This window comes from Pelodiscus sinensis, chromosome 19 (assembly GCF_049634645.1).
Source record: "Pelodiscus sinensis isolate JC-2024 chromosome 19, ASM4963464v1, whole genome shotgun sequence".
Classification (NCBI taxonomy): Eukaryota; Metazoa; Chordata; order Testudines; family Trionychidae; genus Pelodiscus; species Pelodiscus sinensis.
Genome location: NC_134729.1, coordinates 22,445,689 through 22,459,211, shown reverse-complemented (window position 1 = coordinate 22,459,211; position 13,523 = coordinate 22,445,689). Strand labels below are relative to the sequence as shown.

The following is a 13,523-nucleotide window of genomic DNA, read 5'->3' as shown; positions in this document are numbered from 1 at the left end:
CCCCAGCCATCTTTCTGCTGCTTGAATCTGTTTTTTCAAATGTGTTTGAAAGGCCTAGCTACTGTCTCCAGTGATCCAAACAAGCTATTGGTCAGTGCTATGGAGCAGACACATCCACAGACAAGTGAGCTGGAATCTAGACCAGCTGACAGTTCTGAGGCTGATTGGAGGTTTGGCCCAGACCTTGGTGGAGCTGAGCCCCCTCTGTTCCCAGCACGTCCCGGGAAATGCTCAGCACCTTGTGGGACCAGACCAAGCTTGTATTTCTAGGGCTTCCCAATGGGCTGGGCAGTCGATGTCTCAGAAATGAGCATCAAATCCTTATTAGTTATCGTACTGATTTAATTCACAGTAAGTACTTCTGTTGTAATGAGACCCTTGCATTCAATCACAAGCCCCTAACGTGCTTTCCCCCCTTTACAAGAGAGGCACAGAGCACTTCACTGGTCCAAGGCCACGCAGGGAGTCTGGCGGAACAAGGACTGGAACCCAGAACTTCAAAGACTCAGTCAACTGCCTCATCTGCTGAACTCTCTTTGGGTTTTAAAACCTCCAGGAGAGCGCTACGTCTAGGAGAAACCACCTTCTGACTTCCCAGCTGAGCAAATCTGACATGGAAAGTAGCGAGGGAGGAGATCCAGAGTTGTACAATGCAATTTTAACTGCAACTGCACTCCCCAGGGGGCCACAGCCAACAGTCTTTCCATGGGGTAATGCCTCGTTGCCATGAAGCAAACCATGTGTGACTTGTGGGGGCGGAGAAGCGAAACCATTTGACAGCAATAATAATCCACCAAAACACTGCAGCCTTCCCAGATGGCTGGATTCAGGATAGTTCCCAGCTGTGCGATCACTTCAGTGTGAGGCAGAAAGTTCTCTAATCTGGAAGATTGTACAGTAACGGATATTTGGAGGAGTGGCTGTACGCTAGTGATTTCGTGACCAGCTCTCTGCTGGGTTGGAGGAATTATAGCTGCAATACAGGATCTGAAAAATAATAGCGGGAAGTGATTTTTAGAGGACCCTACAAATCATGGCTTCCTTAAACATCCTCTTGTTTCTAGGGACACCAGATTTAAGTGTATGTTTTAAGCCCCATCTTTCCCTATGTTCAGATATTAACACTGAAAGAAATCTTTTAAAAATGGGCTTGTTCTGCACCATTGGTTTTTTGTTTTTTTTAGTTGGGGCAATGCAAATATATTGAAAATAGATTCACTTCACGTATAGTAAATTTCACTTTCACATTCTCCTGCCCAGAGCCACAGTGTTTGGGTTGCAAACACTGAAGGAGATACTAACTTCTTCCATTGGGATTTTAAAACAATCACAGAAGCATTTATGTTCATCTTACATGAGTAGCTTGCCAGACGTTACACATGCTGGCTGGGAAAGGGCCATGGGAAAAACTGAAACTAGAAGGGTTTTGTCCTACCATTTTATAAGACCTTTACTTTGGAGCATAAATTGAACCTAACGGTCATAGATTTGCATTAACTGTCTCAGCATGAATGAAGAAAAATACCTTGAGTTGCTGCCAACATCCGGGGAAATTTTATTTTTTAAAACCGATCATAATGCTGAGACTGGACTGGGGCCACTAACATTTCCCCCTTCGATAGCGCCTGGCGTCAGAAAATTCCAACCACTGTGTATAGACATTCCTTCATGATGTGTGTCACCCCTGTAAAATAGGTAGGGATTTTCCGTATCGTTCAGGTGAGGAATCAGAGGCACAGAGAAGTGAAAGGAGTTTCCTGAGGTCACGCAATCTGTGGTGGAACTGGAAATTGAAGCTAGGAGTCTCAGTGCCTCAGCTCTTGCTCTCACTACTAGGCCACACTCCCTGTCATGCTGCTTCAGTGGATCCAAATGAGAACCTTTGGGTATTTTGACACATGATTGGGGCTCATGCTCACTCAGTATCTTGGCAGAATGGTTCTGCTTGCAGCTGCCACGGAATCTGGCTGTTACTGGTTGGCTCTTTCTCTATCACCCTCTCTCTTCTTCTCTTGCGTGAAGGTGACGCGCTTCTTGACGCTGGTGAAGCTATGAAACGATTGGCTGAAGTGAAGGACTCGCTGGATATCGAAGTCAAACAGAACTTTATCGATCCTCTCCAGAACCTGTGCGACAAAGACCTGAAAGAGATCCAGGTAACTCGGAAGATTTTCCTCTCTCCCCCTCTCTCTTCCAGACTCTGGCCTCTTTAGGTTTTTAGCACCTGCTGTCCTATCCGGTATCACTCCAGAAGCCAAAGCAGACTTGCACAGCATCTGTTTAGGTTACCCTGCAGCTTGCAGGCTTTCTCCATGTTTTTCTTGGCTCTGCTGGCATTTTCTTCTTGTTTATTTAACATCCACTAAGTTCTTTGACCAGCTCATGACATGGGGTGTTTCTTGGAACAGTTTCCAAGCTGATCCACTCACGCTATAAGCTCCCTTCATAATGTACTGTAGCTCTCCCGACTTACGTTCTGTAGCTGCTGGTACTTGGATTCTTTTTTTCTGTATCCCCGAGTCTGACAAACTGGTACATCGCCTTGCGTGTATCTTATAAGCCATTGATCAGCTTTCAGTTCCAGCCTCCCAACATCCTGAAAGGTAGATCCAGGGCTGTTTGTCACTTTCCTTCTTGCTCCCTTTGAGCAATACAGCAACATCCCACCGAGAGGCTTTCTCAGACGCTGAGGACGTCTGCACACAGCTTGCCAGCTCCTTCCTCGCACTCGCAAAAGACCAAGCTCTTGAACATTGCAAGGTTTTGTAAAGGGAGCCGTTGAAACCTCTCTCAAGCCAGTGAAAATCTCCTGAGAAGCGGTTCTCAGTGTGACACCCCCGCACACACATACATGCACCTAGCTAGCTAACGTAGATTTACTGAGCACCCACAAACAACCTCCAGCGCTGTACAGACACATTAAGACAGACATGATCCCTGCCTGCTTTCTGTCTCTGCAGAGCTGTGACCCGCACAGGGCTTACAACCAAAGTGTTGCCTCTAAAGGCTCTGAGCTCTGCCGCAGAGAACCAGAGACAAGGGGCCAGCTGGGCAGTTCTCCTTTTAGAGTGATTGATGGTGGGCAGCCCCAGCTGAACTGCAGCAGTTTGGTTCCCCTCCAGCTTATGAACAGGGTGGGGGTGGGGGAAATGTACCTTCTCGCCAGCTTCTCTCTGGCTGTTTCCAAACAACAAAAAAGCAACAATAGTCACAGCCATCGTAAATCCCCTGCTGCACTGGGTTCAAGTAGTTCCCTCATCCCCAGGCTGCTCTTGAACCCTGACCTGCCGCACCTCTGTGGAGCGCCGCGGCAGGGGCCTGTAGCGTGTGGGGAGCCTGTCAGAAGGCGATGACAGCAATCGCCCACTCTGGGAAGCTGGGGGGCTTTTTGTCCATTGCACATCTCCACCCTTGCTCTCTGGGCCAGTTGCCAAAGCAGCGCTTCCGGCGGGAAAAGCTTGGGCTTTAACCACATGCCGCCCTTCTCTCCCAAGCATCATCTGAAGAAGCTGGAGGGCAGGCGTCTGGACTTCGATTACAAGAAGAAGCGTCAGGGGAAGATCCCAGATGAGGAGCTCCGACAGGCCATGGAGAAATTTGAGGAGTCCAAGGAAGTAGCAGAGACTAGTATGCACAACCTCCTGGAGACTGACGTGAGTGTCCCCTGGAGATGGCGGCTCCCTTCCCCCTTAGCTCGTTTGTGCGCCGCTGGGGTGCTGCCCGAGCGTCTGCCTTCCTGGACGTGCCTCTGGGGCAGTGGATGGGGGGGGCAGCCTATGTGCTTTTATTGGGGGAGTGTCTCCGCTGCTCTAATGCACACAAACAATGATAGCACGTCTCCTGTCATGCCTCTGCCGATGGGCCCTGTTGGGACCCTGCACCACGCGCTGGTATTTTCATTTTGGGCCCCCCACAACCAGCTTGGCAAATGCCCTGCGGTGCTGACCCTATTGCCCCTCCCTGCTGCTGCAGGCCGGGGCTGAGACCGATCGTTGCACGAACGAGGCCGTGTGGAGACTCTTCCACGTACCTGTGTTTGGTCAGGCTGCGGCTGACGCGGCTCGTTCAGCTACACCCACGTCCCCCGAGGTGCCAGGCTCTCGGCCTCAGCGAATGGTTGAACGTTCCTGTCCGTAAATCTACGGCTTCTCCCATCAAGCTGCCTTTTGCACGTTTCCCGATGTGCTCGAGCCCCCGGCGGAGCAATAGAAGCCTCCCGCGGGAGTGCGTGAAAGCCGCTCACCGCAGTTTGACCCTTGCAGATTGAGCAAGTGAGCCAGCTCTCAGCCTTGGTGGACGCCCAACTCGATTACCACAGACAAGCGGTGCAAATCCTGGATGAGCTCACGGACAAACTCAAGGGCAGGTGAGGCTTCTTAGGGCTGCTGCAGACCCTGGGCGGGAGGTGGAAGCTGTAACTGGGGAACGTGGGGTCAGTAAATATCTGGCTCCTTCCTCTGTGGGTTGTTCCCTGGCATTAGGAGCCTTCGAGGGTCTCTATCGCTGAGTCTCTTGGGCTTTCGTGGCAATTGTCTGCATGATCCGTTTTCTACAGACGGTCCCTCTCTGCATAAATCATTTCCTGCTGCTTTCAGCAGTCTCTGGATCAAAACATAAACACTCCCAATGAAATGAAAGATGCAAGTCAATTCCTTTGGGGGAGCAGGGCAGAGCATATACAATCCCGTGTTAACGTAAAGGATTTCAGCTCCTTAACAGGCCCCTGGTGTTGGATGTCGGAATCGTAACCGGAATGCTGTTGGCATTTCTGATTTCGATTGTTCCAACTTAGTAGAGCGGGGTGGGGAACTTCAGGCCCACGGGCCGTGCACCGTTCATCAGGGTGAGCCACTGGCAGGTTGCCAGACACTTGGTTTACCTGAGTGTCCGCAGGCCTAGAGCCGGACCACTGCTTCCCGCAGCTCCCATTGACTGGAAATGGCGAACTACAGCCACTGGGAGCTTCAGGGGTGCACGCTTGCAGACACGCAGGTAAACAAAGCACATGGCGACCTGCCAGGGGCTAACCTTGTGCAAGAGGTTCCCCACCCCTGCAGTAGACCCTCCTCTACCGTTATCGAGAAGGTATGCTAGCATTATTCTATTACCTTTGAAACTGGCTCCCTCTGGCTTTCTTTGTCATTGGAATGCCTGGCTCCGTGTCTCGTTTATTACGGTAACATTCAAAGGCCCTAATCTGCATTGGCCCCCACTCTTGCACAAGGTCTCTGTCCTGAGCAGCTTGTGACCCATTTAAAAATGGGACGCAACCAGGCAGAGGAAGGGAGCAGGGAAGAATGCGGGTACCTAGACCTAACGTGGTGACAGCCACTACAAGAAGGCACAGTCTCGCAAAGTGGAGATGATGGCTCGAGACGTCTGCTTGAGAGATTCTTTGGTTTTCAGCAAACTCTTGCTCTAGCCTCTGTGTACGTTCGTGTATCCTGCTAAGCTGACGCTAACATATGATTTCCATATGTCCCCTGGAATGGTGCAGATGGAACCCTGGAGCACTGTCTGGCAAATGGAATACAGATTAGTGCGGGGTGTGGAGGAGCAGGAGGAAATGCGTTCCCCAAGGGACTGCACTGGCTGGGCTGTACAGTCTTTGCTGTGGCCAGTTCTGCAAACCCCACCCCTTCCTTACCAGTTTCTTCCCTTCACCGTGTAACACGAGGGACACTCAGTCACGTCGTCACATGCACCTTCTCTTTAAGTGAGGTGGTGAAAGAGTCTGTCCCTGTAGGCTGTTCAGATATTCTGGGATTCCCAGGCATATGTGGTGGGCTGCTCCACTTTGCTGATTCAGGGAGAGAGTGAAAGATCCAAATACATGAAGCTCTGCCCTGCTGGTAGGCAGAGTGGTGTAGTGGTTAGGGCCCAGGACATGACCTCATTTCCATTCCAGGCTCTTCTGCCAACATACTGCGTTAACTTGGGCAAGTCGCCTCCCCCCCATGCTTCAGTTTCCCCATCTGTAACATGGGGGCAGCGATACTGACCTTCTTTGCAAAGCTCTTGGAGATCTGCTGATGGAAAGAACTAGCTAAGAGTTAGGGGCTTGCATGAGCTGCTGCTAGGGTATCTCACCCTAGCCACGTTCCCCAGAAATCCTGCCCCGGAGGGTAATGAGAACAATGCCTGAACTCCACCGGCTCCCCTCTCTGGGTAAGGGCCTACAGCTGAGCCCCATGGAATTGCTATGCAAGTGCAGTGACTTGCGTTCTCACTCCCAGCTGCCTCGCCTGCTCCCGCCCTAGAGACACAGCAGGCTTGGTGGATTCTAGTTTGTTCTTGAGACTGTTCCCCGTAGCAATGACTGTCCGATTGCTCTGGGTGGGTGGCGCCATCCTGGTGTCTGAGCAGTGGAGGGGCTGCATGGCCAAGCTCCCCCTGGAAAAGGAAACGCCGCCCTGTGCTGAATTCCCCCTTCACGCCTGAGCACCATGTTTGAATGAATGTAGGCGGGAGTCGGGAGCATCTGGGACAGTTGGGGTATGAAAACTGCTGCAGCAGCGCCCCCTGCTGGCCACAGAGTGATAGTGCCGGGCCCTGACTGCAGCTTTCCCCGTGGAAAGCCTGCCAGGGGAGCTGGATGAGTTTGCTGCTGCTGCTGCTCGACTCTCGCTCTACGCAGCCTCGCTCCAACTTCACCCTGTCTCTGTTGCCTCTTCAGAATGAAGGAGGCCTCCTCGCGCCCCAAGCGGGAGTACAAACCTAAGCCCAGAGAGACGTACGACTTCGGAGACACCGACCAGTCCAACGGCGGCTTCTCTTGCAACCCCGCCCCCAAAGTCTCAGGTAAAGATGTCCCAGGTGTGCTGTCGCTGGTGCTTTGTAGCCACCGGCAGGCACCCTCTTGGGGATGGAGGGATTCACTCTTGGAGGAGCCGAGAATGTTCCTAGGCCACAGGCTGCCCAGGAGGTGGCAGAAACGTTTACGGGCAGGGGCTCTTGTGGCCCCCTTGTCCTCCCCGTTCTTGGCTTTGGCACTGGGGAGAGTGGGTCTGGTTTCAGCCGGTGCTGGCTGCCCCTCTTTGTGCGACTCTGGAGAGCAGTGGAGTGGCCATCTCACTCCGTGGTCTGTGATTTCGTCTAATTTGGTCTGTGAGCGGCGGCTAGGAAAACCCATGTCAACCTTCCCTCCTGCCCCCGGCACACTCCAGCCCCGCTCTGGGCCCGGCCCTGTAACTGACCTAGCTCAGGACATAGGGCACCGTATCCCTCCCAACTAACAGACCGCTCCCTTCTGGGCTATACCAAGGGATTATTTTTGCGATTGGTTTTAAGCATGTCTCTCTTTATTTGGAAGCAGCTTCTTCCTCTTTTCGATCCGACAAGCCATCCCGGACCCCCAGCAGGAGTATTTGTGAGTTCCCGCCCCACACTGCATGCAGTGTGATCTCCCTTCCTCCCTCTCTCTCTCGCTCTCTCTCTCTTTCCACCTCTGCTCTCACACAAGCTGTCTTTTTGGAGCCACTAACACGTCAACCAAATAACTTGTTCTGGTTTTAGTCTATCAAAAATCTTTGCTCTAATTCTGCCCTTGCTGATTCCTGTCCCAGCTGGTTGACTTGGGTTGTAATGGAAGGAAAGTTGGGCCCTTGTCTATTTCTTTTTTATGGACAAAATGCCTGGAGTCATGTCCCGTCGTCCGTCTTCCCCCCCCCCCCCCCACACACACACGTGGATGCAGTGGAAGGAAACGTTTTGATGCCTCTCTGCCCTCTTCCAACACACCCGCCCCATTTTGTCCATTAAAATTGTTTCTGGCCAGAAAGGCAATCTTACATGCCTGTGTTGGGAAGTTACTGTTTCACATAGTCCTCCTTCACTCCTGGGGCTGTCACTGTCAAGCCAACACAGCCAGCGGCCAGTTAGAAAGCAGGGCGCACTGGGGGCCTGCTATGGAAGTTTGTAGGAGAAGGGAGCTGTGGGAGAACTGGGGTAGGTCTGCTGAGGGGTGCCTGCAGGAACTTTCCCGGGCAGCAGGTGGTGCTGTTGCGCAGGAGAAAGCCAGGGGAAGGTTCCTGGGTCTAGAGGGGATGAGTGGTTCTTCCACTTGGGTGCACAGTTCAGACAGGCCAGGGGAGCGGGCTGGAGCGTGTCTGCTTTTGCAAGGGCTGGGCTCCTGGAAGAAAACTGGTAGTGGCCCAGTGTGGACACCCGGACGGGGAGTAGCCGTGCATGAGGGGTGTCCATTCAGAGTCCCCGTGGTGGGGAGGAGAGGTCAGGGTCCTTGCACTCGGGAAGGGGCTGTGTTGCGTGGCTTGGCCCAGGCTGTGCGCTGCCGTGTGGGGCTGAGCTGTTTCCCCGGTGGTGGTTGGCGGGAAGCCTTTGCACCTTGGAAATGCAGAGCTAATTTGGAAAGGCTCTTCTGAAAAATAAACCTGCTGCTTAGGGTGTTTTCCTGCCGCCTCTGCCAGTGTCGGGTTGCTCCTGGCTTCTGGGGTTGAATAGCCGTTCCAGCTCCCATCGAGTGGGTAGATGGGGATTGCAGCCGGCCTTAGTTTTGCAGTTGTTGGGTTCCCCTCTTGCGGATTCCACTTGCTGAGTGACCAGAGCCCTTGTAATGCACTCGGGAGCAGGGACAACAGTGCTGGATAGTTACTTAGCATCCCGCTCGGCCTGCTCCTGGACAGTTGGACTCCAGGTGATGAGGCAAATGCCCTTGAGACGCAGACCCTGAAAACCTTCTCATTGGTCCAGATCAGGGGATCTGGGCTCTACTCCCAGCTCTGCCAAAGAAACTGCTGGGGCCCTGGGCACGGCACCCGTGCCTCAGTTTCCCCATCTGCTGCTTTTGTAGCCTGGCTCGAAAATGCTGCACAAATCTCAAGCCCCTCTGAGAGGCTAGTCCCAAGGGGGGGCTGCAGTGAGGCTTGTCCCCCCCAGTCCAAACTGCCCTGGGATGTGTTTGCCACAGCAGAAGTGTGGGGAGGAAGAGGCTCTGGGAATTGACTAGGGTGGTGTTGGGGGCACATTTCACCTGAATTTGAAAGTGGTCGTTTGCAACTTCCCCTCCCGTCTCCGTGTCTGGCGGTATCCTCAGCACAGAGACCAAGGACTTGCTGAGACTCGGCTCCCCTCTGGAGAACCTCTGGCTGGGCAGCACCGGGTGTAGGGACGGTCTAACTACAGCCATCCCGGCCGGAGCTCTTCCACCAGGGCACTAAAATTCACCTGAAGATGAGGGGTGGGAAACTGGTCTGTGGGACAAGGGGAGGGTGAGCAAATCACAGAAGCTGCTCCATGATCTGGCTTCATGGCCCAATATTTGAAGACTAATGACGTTTAGGTGCCCAATGTGGTGCACTTAAAGGGGCGTGTGCTCAGCACATTCGGCCAATCAGGCCCCTGGGAGGTGGCTCCAGGTGAGCCCTGAGTAATTGCAGCAGTGGGAATTGCTCGTCCACCCTGGCTATCTGGGCCCTAGGCACCTGTGTTCTCTGTTACCATCCAGTATTGAGTCTAACCCATCACCGACTAACCAATTTACTGACCCTTGGCTGCCCTGCGCCACAGTAATAACACTCACGGCGGGCCAAAGAGAGCTGCCTCACCTCTCTCCTGTTCCCAGCGGGGCTCTTTCTGGCTGGTGTGTCACTGGAGGTAGTGGGGACAAGAGCAGCCACCAGGGATGGGAGCTGGAGGGCTGCCTAGACTGGGAAGGCAGAGGACAAGCAGGCCCAGGGAGGTTGGTGCGATTGTAGCTGGGTGTTCCTCCCTGCCAGGGGGAGGAGTAACTCAGTGAGCTGTGTGGTAGAGCAGGAGGAAAAGTCCCCGCTGCATGGTGGAATAGCCCCAGGGAGGCCAGGAGCCCCACAGCTGCGGCTTCTTACTGCAAACGTGTAGGAGGGAACAGCAGGGCCATAACGCTCGGGGCTGCCCTGAACCGGAATCCCGGCAAAGACGAGCGGGGGGACCAGCTTGCCGTGGGGTTGGGGTGCTGCGGCACAGCGAGGCCTGCTCTGTACGAGCGTTCCCGGGCCGGGCTCACCTGGGCTCTGCTTGTCTCTTTCAGCCCACCTGGACCAGCCCTGCTGCAAGGCACTCTACGACTTTGAGCCCGAAAACGATGGTGAGCTGGGCTTTAGGGAGGGCGACATCATCACGCTGACCAATCAGATTGACGAAAACTGGTACGAGGGCATGATCAACGGCCAGTCCGGGTTCTTCCCGCTCAACTACGTGGAAGTGCTGGTCCCGCTACCTCAGTGAAACTGCATCGGTCCCCCCACCCCCAGCCCTTCCCCCTCCTTCTCGCCCTCCTGACACACCCCCACAGCGGGCAAGCCCTGCCCTTCTCTTGCATTCCAATTTGTAACTCAACACTAGTGTCCTGCCACTGGGCGGGGGTGGGGAGAATGCGACTGTGGTCACCCTGGACGGGTGCTGGATCCGTGGACGGGGGTGGCAGGGAACAAGCCATGAGGGCTGAGCAGCCCCTCTTTACGTTTTTCTCCTGGCCCTTGAACTAGGTACATGCAGCCCCTTCCCGGGCGCCTCCAGTTTGTACAATAAGCCAATGGAGCATCTCCTTTGTCATTGTCTTTCTTGGGGTGTTTTGGGGGAAGCAGAGAGCGGGGTCAGCCGCCCAGGAGAGCCCGTGTCCGTGGTGCACCCGGACAAGAGGGAGCATGTGTCTCTCCCCGGGGGGGCGTGCCCCAGGAGAGCCAATAGAGCCACCATCTGCTCCAGTGTGTGTGTGGGAGGGGAAGTGCTAGGTGGGTTCTAGCCTTTAAACTGCGTGAAGAAAAAGGCCTCAGCCCGGCTCTGCCCTGCCAGCTTGGAGCATCCTGGCTTGGGGGCAGGGGTCCTACTGAACCCTCCCCCTGTGGGGAAGAACGGGGAGTGTGTGAGGGGTGAAGCTCAGCTTCTGAGCCCCCTTCCTGCTTGCCCAGAGCTCACACCCAGCTTACCGCTGGAGCCCATGCTGCTGAGGGAGGGACCCTGCTGCCTTTATGGGCTTCTCCTCCTGCCCCTCTAAGGAGGGGCTGGGAGGAGGGATTGTCTCTCACAGTAACACTAAGCAGCTTGAAAACACTAAATAGGCCCCTGTTGTCTCTCCTGCCTCCCTCCTTCTGTGCCCTCCGCTTCAGGCTGAGTTCTGTCCCCCCTCCCCTCCAGCCTGCCTGGGCCTGCCCTCGCTGTCTCTGGTGTCTGTGCTGTCCCAGCTCGCAGCCCTGGAGACGCCAGCTGCTGTGACTGCTCCCTCTGTGCCCAGCAGGGCGGGGTTCGAACCGGTCCTGCTGCTTGCCCTCGGCAGCGGCTGGCGTGGCAGGAAGGTCGTTCCCAGCAGCTCTTAGATGGCGGTGGGCAGGGCTGGATTACAGCGAAGGTGCTGTAGCCAGTAGAGGAGCTCTCCTGGGGAGCTAGTGACTCCACCCGCAAGCCCTTCTCTCTCCGCCTGCCCCGGCACTGTGTCCCAGTGCTGTTCCCATCCGACGAGAGCTACAGCCGCCCCTGAGGGGCTGAGTCCCGGGTCAAAGGGCTTTGCTTGAGCTAGGCTAATCTTGTGGGCCTGCCCCCGCTCCATGCAGCCCCAGCTCTTAGGAGCAGCCGGGCTTGGTGTGGTGGGGAAAGGCCTGGCTGGGGTCCTAGACGTTCTCCCCCAGGTCTCGCCCTGTTCCCTGGAAAGGAGGGGAAGCCGCAGGCGTGCCTCGTTTGGACTGGGCCTTGCCCTTTGCCTGCTGCCTAGCTGCTCTGTTCCAGCAGGGGCAGGGATCCCTGAGCTGCTTTGTGGTGCCAGGAAGCACCTGGTGTTTGGGCAGGAGGGGAGGTGGGATCAGCTGGGGCCTGGCTAGGACTTGGGGGACACTTTTTTTTTCTTTTTCCCCTGCTCCTCAGTATGTAAATATCCTTCCATCCCCACCCCCATCCTGTTGCTGGCAATGGGACAAAGCACAACCACTGAGGAGCCCTAGAGCTGCCCTGCCTCTGTGCCCAGCGCTGAGTGCGGCTCTTCCTGGAGAGAACTCCTCCCCCCCAGGGCTGTTCCGCAGGGGGCTGCACTTTCTCTGGCCCGCAGCACAGGGATGTGCTGCCTCCAAGGGCAACCCGCAGGGGGCGCCTTGCAGAACGCACCTCCCCTGCTGTTCCTTGCCCCGCCGTTGAGCTGGAACTGAAGCACAAGGGGCACCCCCCGTTTTTCGCTGGCGACAGACGCTCCCGCGGTGCCACTGTTACAGCCAGCGTGGTGCAGCCGGGGCAAGAGACAGGGCAGCCTCTGCCCACAGCCCCCCCCAAGCAGGGCTTGGTATCTCCCTGTCCATGGCACACGAGCAGGCCCAGCACTGCCCTGCTGTAACCATGGCCGGCCGGCTCCTCTGCCGCCAGCCCCGGCATCGCTTTGCTGTCTGTATTATTTTTAGTAGCAAACTGCTGGCAGGCCGGGGTTTGGGCCGGTAGCTGTGTAACCGCCTCAGGCCACAGTGCTTGCTTGTCCCGTGCCGCTAGCCGGATCCAGCACCCTGTTCCGTATACACACCCAACCCTTTTAACTTTTTTAACCATGCATGTTGATATACGTTTATTACTCTCGTCAATATCGTCACGGAACCAACTCCCAGCAGAGGCCAAGGCTCCTGGGTGCTCTATTCAAACCCGGCTCCTGCAGCCACCCAAGCTTCCTGGGTGTGCAGCCAGTCGCCTCCAAGGGCCCGATCCGCTCCTGCTTCTGCTAAGCCACCAGGAGTAGGGACCAGCCCTTGGGGTGGGAGCTGCAGGGCGGGCGTCATTCCCCTGCCTGTCCCACCAGACCTGTGCTAAGACCTGGTTCGTATTTTTGAGGTTGTAGCTTCTAACTGTCTCCTTTCAAATCCGTGGCCTGGCCGGGTTGGGGCTTTGGCATGGTCCAGCGAACATTCAGTTGGATTGAATGAGTCTTTTTAGTTGGGGCAATTTTAATAGAACTTTTGTTATGGTTCCTCCTGGGTTTAGGAGGGAACCCCCACAAATCTTGACTTGTAATCTCTGAATAAAAGTATTAAATGTTTCCTTTCTAAAGCCTGTGCCTTCTTTCACGGGGAGGCCAGGGGCTCCTCCCCTGACAGCCGTGGAAGGAGCAAACTGCGCCAGGAGTAGGGCGGCTGGAAAGGGACTATGGAAACCATCTCCTGTATTACTCAGCAGGGGTGGTGAGTGTCATTGCGGGGGAAGGGCAAACCACCAGAACGCCCACTGTAACTGTACTGGAGGAAGACGGTTGCTGCTCCCCATGCTTGGAGGCTGGGGCTGTGCACCCTCAAGGTGCTGGTTCCAGCAGGGGAAAGGGTAGAACCACATGTTGCCCCACCTCCCTGTGGTGCACGGGGCGGGGCCTGGGTAGAAGGTGCGGGGTGGGGGCTTGCTTCCCCCAGCCCTACCATCCTCCCCGCCCATGTCACTCATGCAAACCCTGATTCCTTGGCCAGCAGCCACAATGTCGGCTCATGAGTTAGTGTCACTGTCTCCTACTGTGGGGGCGTTGCTTGGCCCCGGGGGAGGGGAATATCCCCAAAGGAGTGGACCATCCAGACTGA

At 55.3% G+C, this 13,523-nt stretch overlaps 1 protein-coding gene across 7 annotated transcripts in view; it reads left to right on the top strand.

Moving 5' to 3' along the window:
* SH3GL1 (SH3 domain containing GRB2 like 1, endophilin A2) overlaps window positions 1-12,997 on the top strand; it is a 51,355-nt gene extending 38,358 nt beyond the window's left edge. For 5 of the 7 annotated variants that reach the window (XM_075903029.1, XM_075903031.1, XM_075903030.1 and 2 more), the window contains 6 exons: window positions 2,023-2,156; window positions 3,495-3,653; window positions 4,263-4,366; window positions 6,677-6,801; window positions 7,313-7,369; window positions 10,025-12,997. In XM_075903029.1, the coding sequence (XP_075759144.1) occupies window positions 2,023-2,156; window positions 3,495-3,653; window positions 4,263-4,366; window positions 6,677-6,801; window positions 7,313-7,369; window positions 10,025-10,221 (776 nt within the window). In that variant the 3' untranslated portion in view covers window positions 10,222-12,997. The remainder of the gene's footprint in view (window positions 1-2,022; window positions 2,157-3,494; window positions 3,654-4,262; window positions 4,367-6,676; window positions 6,802-7,312; window positions 7,370-10,024) is intronic. The other 2 variants (XM_075903034.1, XM_075903035.1) reach the window with 2 other exon arrangements.
* The last annotated feature ends 526 nt before the right edge of the window (window positions 12,998-13,523 follow it).